The 9,999-nt window shown below is 51.1% G+C and overlaps 1 protein-coding gene across 1 annotated transcript; it reads right to left on the minus strand.

Annotated features, from left to right (window-relative positions):
- Positions 1 to 686: 686 nt before the first annotated feature.
- On the minus strand, positions 687 to 2,910 carry LOC308258160 (pulmonary surfactant-associated protein A-like; the record flags this gene model as incomplete). Its single annotated transcript, XM_080688433.1, has 4 exons — positions 687 to 1,063; positions 1,533 to 1,610; positions 2,340 to 2,459; positions 2,739 to 2,910. 4 exons carry the CDS (start codon positions 2,908 to 2,910, stop codon positions 687 to 689), a joined length of 747 nt encoding a protein of 248 aa, XP_080544559.1.
- Between the last annotated feature and the right edge of the window lie 7,089 nt (positions 2,911 to 9,999).

The following is a 9,999-nucleotide window of genomic DNA, read 5'->3' on the forward strand; positions in this document are numbered from 1 at the left end:
GTGGGTTAAGATTTTCTCTAGAGGTCTAGGCTTGCTGCTTTTAGGTCAGGGAGTTGAGTTGGTACCCCAAGACTCAAGAAAGTGGATCATATATGCCAATCACTATGGTGGGTTGGCCTTCATCATGCTGAGACACCAGCTGGCCCTCTGACCCCATGGGGAGACTGACCATATGTGTCCCCAGAGGCCACAGACTGACAGATAGTCCCCAAATTTGGAATATCCCAGAAGTCCACCTGTTTCTATCATATGTTTTACCAGAACTGCTAAATCGATGAGATTGGGCAGGGAGTGGGCTGCAGAGAAAGAGTAGTGGTAGCCAGGAAGCAGGCACCCTCTGTGTGATTTTGGAGGGATCTTCCATCCCAGGACCTCACTGTTACCACCTATAAATGAAGGAACTGGACAAGAGGAGGAAGAAAGAAGTCTCCATCTCTCGACAAAGGGCAAAGGTAGCAGTGGCTGCCTAGAGTGCAGTGCTGAGAAGGAGCTCCAGGGGGCATGTCAGACTGATTAGTGATCAAGGGGGAAGAGTGAGGGCCCTAATGGGGAGTGGAGTGGGTAAGAATGCCTCCAACTTGAATAGCCACAAATAAATGTTGTTGAAAAGGATATACAGGAGGATCCACAGGTTGGCATCTGAAAGCAAGGTGGGACCCTATCTCTCTTGTGGCCTTGATGTCTGCTCAAAACTCACAGATGGTCAGTCGGTATTGGTGGCAGCTCTTGTCATTCCACTGCCCATCTGTGTACATCTCCACACACTTTTCTTTGCCCCGACCCCTGGGCTCCCCAGGGTACCATTTGGTATAATTTACAGGAGTGTCATCCAGGTAGTGGAAGACTCCAGGGGTGGGGCCCTCGGTCAGGCCCAGGTAGGCGTAAGTGTTGTGCTTCTTCACGATGCTTGCAATGGCCTCATTCTCTTCTAGACTCTCCGGGGCTGCAATGCTGCCACCAGCTCTGCTACACAACTCTCTAATGGCATCAAAATTGGCCGACTGCCCGTTGGTGGCGAAGACCTTCTCTCCCACTATCAGCATGGAACCCAGCAAACTGAGGACTGAGAGCAGAGGAATCTGGGTCAGGCCACTGGCCTCTGTCTCACTTGGGCTCTCTGCTTTTATACTCTCTCCAATCTCTTCACCTCTGCCTTTCTGTCTTCCCTCTGTCTTCCAATCCTAGTCTTTCTAAATTCTCCCCTGTGTTCTCATCACTCTGTTCATTCACTCATGCATTTAACAATTACTTATTAACTGTCTTATTATGTGCCCCAAATTGCAATTTCTGGGATTCAATGGAAAGCAAGATAGGCAGAGACCTTGCTTTCCCATGACATAGGGAGCTAATCTGTGTCTACCTCTGTCCCCTCTGGGCCATCAAAGACATGAAAAAGGGAAGTATCATTATTTTCCCCAAGACATGCATATCCATTACTGTTTGTCAAGTTGCTAAGTTCTGGAGCCTGGTGCTGAAGATGAGGGGAACTTATGGGAGACCCCCTGTCCTGTAAGGCCCTAGAGGTCCCTTACCTCCCTTGGACTGCGAGATTTGATGTTTGAGGTCTTGGAGTATGGTTTGAAGCTCCTCATCCAGATAAGCTGGAAGCCCTGTAGAGAAAACCCCATCCAGAATGAGGGCTAGCCAACAGGTGTGATACCAGCTGTGAGCCTGGCATTCTTCCCTCTACTTGTCCATACCTACTGCCCAGGCCCCAAGTCGCAAGGCTCCACTACACTGGAGTGTGCTTCCACACTCCCTATACACTTGTGCTTTCATTCAGCCTTGCACCTGCAGAGCTCCCTCCACTCTCCTCTCCTGCCACAGCCTTTGATGGCTGTATGCCCACCTCTGTGAATTTTTCTGGTTTCTGGGCAGAGCCCCTCCCCAGGGCAGGTGTGGTTCTCTGTGCACTCTCCTGATGGACCTGGATTACTACTCAGCACTTCCGACTTTCCCTCTGCATGTGGGGCTCCCAATCACACCATCTGCTTGCATCTTTAGTCCACATACCCCCTACACCTTTCAGAATTCCCCTAGTGCCTCACCCCTAAGAAATGCCCCCCAGTACTACCCATTTCCCATACTCAACGCCCTGTGCCTCCTCTATGGCAGCCGTGATGCATGGAGCACTTACAACACCCATCGGTCACTGCATTGTGGCCTACCACCCACACCCTTTTGATGTCTCTTCTCAATCTCAGATTCTTTTATTTAGGTTGAGCAATATGCCCTCGGGGGACCTCCACAGTTCTCTCTGATCCCCATCATCCCTCATATGACAATCGCATGGTCACTGTGCCCATGTTGCCACTGCCTGCCTTCCCCACCTTGCTCACCTGGAGGGCCCCTCTCACCAGGTTCTCCTTTGTCTCCACGCTCACCAGCGATGCCAGGTGCTCCAATCAGCCCATCACGCCCAGGGAGGCCTGGCATTCCTCCAGGGGGGCCCATAGGGCCTGCAGAGAGAAGGGGACATGTATGCATGGTATTGATCATTCACAACAGGGTTGGACTCAAGTGACGGGACCTTCATTATCAGCCAGGCTGAGTCATCTATCAGTACATGGGCACTCTGAGGAGAGACCCTCCAGAGCTGCTCTAAGGGCCCCTGGGAAACTCTCACCATGCCTCACCATCCAGCTGACCCTTAGGCCCCCTCCAGAGGCCCAAACACACTGGGCTCCTAAAAACAGGTCACTGTCCCTCAGCTGAGGTAGGGATCTCCCAGCCAGTACCTGGAGGTCCGGGGTCTCCTTTGACACCATCTCTCCCATCTCTGCCTGGCAGGCCATGGGATCCCGGAGTGCCAGGGATGCCCGGGCTTCCAGAACAAACTTCCTTCAGCTCACACTCGATGCCAGAGACCACCAGCAGGATGAAGGTGAGGGCCAACGGGCACAGCAACATGGCTCCTGCTCCAGCTGCTCCTCTTGAATAAAGGAAGGGCTGTCAGCCACCTGAAGCATGTGCAAAGGTATTCCCTCCTCTCACACCGCTGAGCCTCAGGGCCAGTATAGACAGGAGCTCAGAGGGGACCCAAACTATCCTTGGAAACTCCCAGCATCATCTGGCATCTGACACGGTCTCATGCCCCATTGCTCTGTGTGAGGTGGTGAGGTACCTGGGCAAGTGAGGTACACGGTAGAGAGCTCTGGAGAGCCAGAGGACCTGGGCTCTAATGGGGTCTCTGTTTGCACCTGCTGGGCTACCAGGGGGAAGTCACTCTACCACTCTTCATTCAGCTGAAACTTCTGTGCCCTGGAGACAACCCTGCCCTGCCCTCCCAGGCTGCTGGGTGGAGCGATGTGGCCACTCATTCACTCCATCTGCCCCTGATGCTCTCAGCTATCCTCTTCTCAGGGTCTAAGGGATCATGCTCCTGAGGATGAATGAAGATGACCAGCGTCCATGGCCTGGCCACTCGAAGATGGCCAATGATGGGGAGACCCCCCTCCTGCTCAGGCGACCCCTTCTTGGCAGGCTGTTCTCTGCTCCCTGTCAGGTCTCGCTGAGTTCCTGGTGGGAATGGACCTGGCTGAGGAGCCCAGCAAAATATGAGAAGCTGACTGCTGGGCTGGTTCCCACCGCCTACAACCTTTGCACTGGGCAACACCAGGGGATGGGGCTAAACTTACCCACACAGGGCCCACGTGGATCTCTGCTTCCAGCTCAGACTGGAGGGTGGACAGCAGCATTTATATGGAGGTAGGCGAGCACGCTTCCTCGCCACGCTGGAGAGGCTCCTGTCACAAGGACCTCCGCTCCTGTGCCAGAAGCAGCCATCCTGTTTACACAGCACACTTCCTCACGGGCACTCAGCCTGGAGGGGCACTTAGGAAGCCTCTAAGAGCAACTGCAGGTCTGAAGAAGGGACACTCCCCTCCACCAGTTTCCAAGCAGTGCAGGACAAGGGCACTCACCCAGGGCCCGTCAAGGCACGTGGCAAGGAAGCCCTCTCCTCTGGCCGTGGCGCCCATCCTGGCTGGTGACACACCCACCAGCAAGCACCACCAGCCCCTGAATGCCCACGACCAGGAGAGAACATCCCAAGGCTGGGCTCTTCCCAAGAGAGCAAGGGGGCAGCTCAGCCACCAGGGACACGTCCACGTGACTCCTCCCTGGGGCCAGGCCGGCCTCAGAGCCTCCTCAGCTTGGAAGGGTTCATGTGGTTCCAGGCAGTGCAGAGGCCCTGGCTCAAGCTGAGGGTGGAACAAACTGCCTATTATGGGGTGTGCCCAGCACTGAGCCCCCCAGGCCTCCCCGTTCCTGTTTCTAGAGCCTGCGGCTAAGGAGGAGGGTGCATGGCTCAGAGTCACAGGTAATGACTGTGGCATCACAGGTCAAACACATCCCCTTGCTGGGCACTGGCAGGTTCAGCTGTGGGGAGGCAGGCAGGGCCTGGAAGTCACAGGAGAGCGGCAGCTTCTGCCTTTGGCCCTGGGTGATGTCTGATAACCTGCAATGCTGATGTCTTTAAGTGGTGGAATCGTACACGAAGCCCTAATTGATGAGATCCCCTATTCAAGCCACTTGATTAGGAGGGAATCTCAAATTGTAGGGTTGGTGACATGGGGAACCAAGACAAGAAAACATTGCCATGCTGACTTGTAAGTGGTTTGAAAAATCTCAAGGTCCTCGGGAAGAGCCGGAGGACTTTTGAGGAGTGGAAGCTCAGCTGATGGAACCCCACTCCTAGGGACAGGAAGCCAGCCAGAGCTACTTGGAGTGCTGAGTGCTTCCAGCTGCCAGCCACGTGCCCTAACGTGGGTGCCAGGCCAGATGGATGGAGGAGCCAGGTGGATGGAGGCAGGCTGGGTCAGTGGGGAGCAGTTCCAGCAAAAGGACTTCAGCGGGGCTTGGGGGAGGCAGGCGGCTGCACAGGTGACCAACCAGGGAGAGACCTTCTAGGGCCGATTTCGAAGTGTCTGGAGAGGCAGCTGTGATGTTGGGGGCCAAGTGCTTGGTGAGGGAGGGTGTGGATTCGGAGTCAGACACACCTGAGTTGCAATTTGGTGCTGCCATTTATTATCCAGGTGGCCTTGGTCATATCATATAAACTGCCAGCCTTGGTTTACCCTTTTTATTATTATTTTGAGGGAATATCAAACTTAGAGAAAAGCTGCAAGTACAGTACAGATTTTTTTTTTTCTGAACCTGTAAGAGTAGGTGGCCAATATGATCCTCCATCACGCCAGAACTTTAGTTTATATTTCACATAAATGTTTGTTAATAAATATGTTTTCCTATACAACTGCAATATAACCATCAAATCAATAAATTAGCATGATTCAAATATTATTTTTATTAAAAAGTGATATAATATCATGGGATATTTTATTTAAACATGTAAGTTACCTGTTTATCTAATCATTGAAGTCACTCACGTAGCTTAATGGCAATATATAAACACGTGTCATACACAATTCTAATGAAATGACTATGCAATCAGCTACCTGGCCCTACCTCCTCCTTTGTCCTGGGTCCCACCCTCTCCCTCTGCAACCTCTCTAAGGAGAACTCTGCAGTGCACAGAACTGAGGCTGCTTTCCATGGCTCTCTCTTTGATCATGATTTTTCTCTCGTCTGGAGTGTTCTGGCTGTCCTTTCTGACACACAAAAGGAAGAGGGGAAGGGGAGAGAGAGAGAGAAAGAGAGAGAGAGAGAGAGAGAGAGAGAGAGAGAGAGAGAGAGAGAGAGAGAGAGAGAGAGAGAATATTACCCAGGTCTCATGGAATCCACTTTAAATTCTCTGCCATGATATTCCCACAGTCAGAGGGGTATGTTCACTTTAATTGTATCTAAAAACAAAGGGATAAACAAGGTAATTTACTGCTTATATGTAGATCAAGTTCTAATTTCAGGAATCTAGGGGGCAGCTCAACAACATGAAGGAAAAGAATTGAGCCTGTTATTCCTAGAAACCATCAACACACTCAATAAATACATACATATTACACTGGTGCCTTTCCAATGAATGGCATTTCATTAAAAAAACCATAATAAATAAATTGATTTCTGGTACCTAAAAATGACAGTTCATTTAAAAATTCACATTGCTTGTTTTCCTCTTAATGTTTTTTTACCAGCACAGCCTTCCCACCTTTCTCTCTGCCCTCAGCATGCTCAGTACTGGCCTGTGTGCTTTCCAAATGCCAGAGAGGCACATCGTGTTTCAGGTGTTTTTAACCTTTATTGAAGTATAACTGACCTAACACTGTGAAGTTTAAGCGTAGGTGTTGACTTGAGACACACATATGGTGAATGAGTCCCACAGAGGGTTACTACCTCATCATCTCCAATCATTACCATTTCTTTTTTGTGGTGAAAACATTTAAGATCTACTCTCAGTAATTTTCAAGTACATATTGGGGTGTTATTAACTATAATCACCATGCTGTACATTAGATCCCCAGGACTTACTTGTTTTAACCGGAAGTTTGTGCCATTTGACCAGCATATCCCATTTCCCAATCCAGCCCCTAGTAACCACTAGTTTACTCTCGGGGTTTTTCAAAGTCCACGTGTAAGTGATATCTACACTATTTGTACTTTTCTACCTGACTTATTGCAGTTAGTATAATGCCTTCAGGGTCCACCCACATTGTTGCAAACAGCACGAGTGCCTTCTCCCTTGAGGCTGAATAATAGTCCATTATATATACTAGTATATATGCCCTACCTTTATCCATGCACACGTAGACAGAGGTTTAGGTTGCTTCCATCTCTGGCTGTCATGGAAATGCTGAAGTGGGAGTAGGTATCTGTTGGAGATCCTGTGTTCATTGCCTTACTTGGACTGTAGACTAATATAGCTGTACGGGCAGTCCCTCACACCTAGTCCTGCTGTCCTCAAGCCCATTTTTGGTGCATCAAATAATGCGACCATTCTCTTTAAAACAATCACAAGATTGGCTCTGAATCCAAATATTCTTTTATTTTATTTTTTTTTTATTTTTTTTTTAAAATATATTTTATTGATATTTTTACAGAGAGGAAGGGAGAGGGATAGAGAGCTAGAAACATCGATGAGAGAGAAACATCGATCAGCTGCCTCCTGCACACCTCCTACTGGGGATGTGCCCGCAACCAAGGTACATGCCCTTGACCGGAATCGAACCTGGGACCTTTCAGTCCGCAGGCCGACGCTCTATCCACAGAGCCAAACCGGTTTCGGCCAAATATTCTTTTAGAGTTTTCTGTTTTCATCATGGAAAAAACAAAATCTTACTGTGTTCACAAGGGCCTTGTTACCTGACCCTTCCACATCACCCCGCCTCATCATCCCTCACTGAAGGCTTCATAGCAGATGGAACAAGAGAGAAGGACCCAGACACAGTGCATGCGAATTCCAAAGGGGGAGGGGAGGGGCTGGAGGAAGCCATCCACTGGATGCAGGAAGCAGGGTGCGCTCAGTCCCTTCCCGTCGCATGCTCTGTGCTCCAGCTTGGGCTTAGAAGAGGGGAGGACCATGATGGCCCAGAGGCCCGGTTCACAGGTACACACGGGGAGATGAGATGGGAGTGTGAGTGACAATGGCAGTGGGGACCAAGAACTCAGAGAAAGAAGAGGACCATCCAGGGGTGGGATAGCAGCTGCTGTGATGGCTCTTTGGCAGGTAAGACAGGAGCTGGTGGAAAAGGGGCCTTCCAAGTCGCAGAAGCAGCCTAAACAGAGGGCCAGCGGGGAGCTAGGCCATCATATTCCACAATAACATGACGCTGTAGTCAGCCATGAGTTTCCACAGAGGTCCCTAGAGAGGCCTGCTCCTCCTGGTCCCATGGCCAAATGGGTTCTGCTCTCTCTGTGTGCAGTGCCTTCTGTGAATCCCGTACGTAATTAACCTCAGATCACAGCAATAATACCGGAATCCATTTCTCCGAGATGTCCGAAAGCATTTCAGAAGGGACCACAGCCTCTCTGCATAAAGGCCCATGTTCTGGGGTGTTGGAGCCATACCTCCCTACACTGAGATTTGGAGCCCAATATTGGCTATGGCCTGGGTTTCATTTTTTAACGTCCAGGAGGAGAGGAGGGTCTCTGGAGCTTTCAGCTTAAAGTGGCTCAAGAATGGGGCAGGGAAGGCAGTCCCAGCACTCACCACGCTCCCTCACAGCATCCTGGAGCTCCTGCCCTCGGCTGAGCTGCAGTTGGACCACCGGCCCTCCACAGGCAGCAGTGAGTCCAGGGCAGCACTAGTACAGATCAAATACAAGCCATGCATATGATTTAAAAGTTCCTGATATCCACATTAAAATAAAAGTTTAAAAACGGTGACATTCATTTTAATGATTTTTAACCTAATTTGGTCCAAATATTATTTTACTAGTAGTATGTAATTAATATAATTACACACTACGTATTTGTTACTAAAAGAGTAATATGCAAATTAATAAAAGAGTAATATGCAAATTAACCATCACTCCACTACCACCCCACCAGCCACGCCCACCAGCCAATCAGGAGTGAATATGCAAATAAACCCAACCAAGATGGCTACAGCCACAGAGAGCAGGAGGGAGGCTTGGGTTTCCCCGGAGATGGAGGAAGCCAAGCTTTCCACCTGCCCTTGCCAGCCTAGGCCTCCACTCAAGGCTACAAAGTTTCAATTATAGAAGATACATAAATCCCAAAAGAAATGGCTGCCACCACGGAGAAAGCAGAAGGCTTGGCTCTGCTCCAGGCTACAAAGTTTCAATTGTAGAAGATAAATAACCCCCAGATACCAAGGCCTCTGCTTGGGTCGCCAGGGGGCGTGGCCGGCCTGCAAACCACCATGGCTCCTCGCGCAGGCCGCCCCACACCCTAAGGGAACCCCCACCCTGATCCGGGACACCCGTCAGGGCAAACCAGCTGGCCCCCATCCGTGCACCAGGCCTCTATCCTATCTAATAAAAGAGCAATATGCAGATTGACCATCACTCTAACACACAAGATGGTTGCCCCTCTGTAGTCAAAGATCCTGCCCCCATGTGGACACAAGATGGCCACCACAAGATGGTCAGCAGGGGAGGGCAGTTGGGAGGGACCAGGCCAGCAAGGGAGGGCAGTTGGGGGTGATCAAGCCGGCAGAGGAGGGAAGTTGGGGACATCCAGGCCTGCAGGGAAAGGCAGTTGGGAGGAACCCAGGCCTGCAGGGGAGAGCAGTTGGGGGGGACCAGGCCTGCAGGGGAGGGCAGTTAGGGGTGACCAGGCAGGCAGGAGAGCAGTTAGGCATCAATCAGGCTGGCAGGGGAGTGGTTAGGGGGTGATCAGGCTGGCAGGCAGAAGCGGTTAGGGGCAATCAGGAAGGCAGGCAGGTGAGCAGTTGGGAGCCAGCAGTCCTGGATTGTGAGAGGGATGTCTGACTGCCCGTTTAGGCCCGATCCCGGTGGACTTAAACAGGCAGTCGGACATCCCTCGAGGGGTCCCAGATTGGAGAGGGTGCAGGCTGGGCTGAGGGACACCCCGCACCGGGCCTCTAGTTTGTTACATATTTCTCATTCGTTTTTTTTCTTACTGGATCTTTAAAATAGATATGTTTGCATTAGCAGCACGTCTCAGTTTGGGGAGTATTTCAAGTGCTCCCCTGGCCCCGGTGGCCAGAGGCGGTGGTACTGAACAGCCAGGAAGGGCGCCAGGCAAGCCTCATCAGGGAAGCAGCTGAATGTGCAAGGAAGGGACCAATTTCAGGAAGGCTGTCTGGGAAGGCACACCCTCAGAATAGGAGACAATTCAGCTGAGACCTGCACGATGAGGGGGAGGCAGCCATTTGGAGAGAGCATACAGCTTCACTGGCAAAAAAGAGTGTGCAAAGGCCCTAGAACAGGACATGCACCCTGGGGTGTGACCCGCGGAGCCTGATGCCAGTCTCTCCTCCCCACTTCAGAGGTGCCTAGCCATCCTCCCCCTCTCCCATTAAGGGCACCAACCATTATTACAGCAAGGCGGCCCGGGGAGGAAGCGCACAGAGAATGCACACACATGCTGAGTTCCACTCTGAGCTAAACTGGAGCTCTG

The sequence above is a fragment of the Plecotus auritus genome (genome assembly GCF_963455305.1).
Source record: "Plecotus auritus genome assembly, chromosome: 9".
NCBI classification, from domain to species: domain Eukaryota; kingdom Metazoa; phylum Chordata; class Mammalia; order Chiroptera; family Vespertilionidae; genus Plecotus; species Plecotus auritus.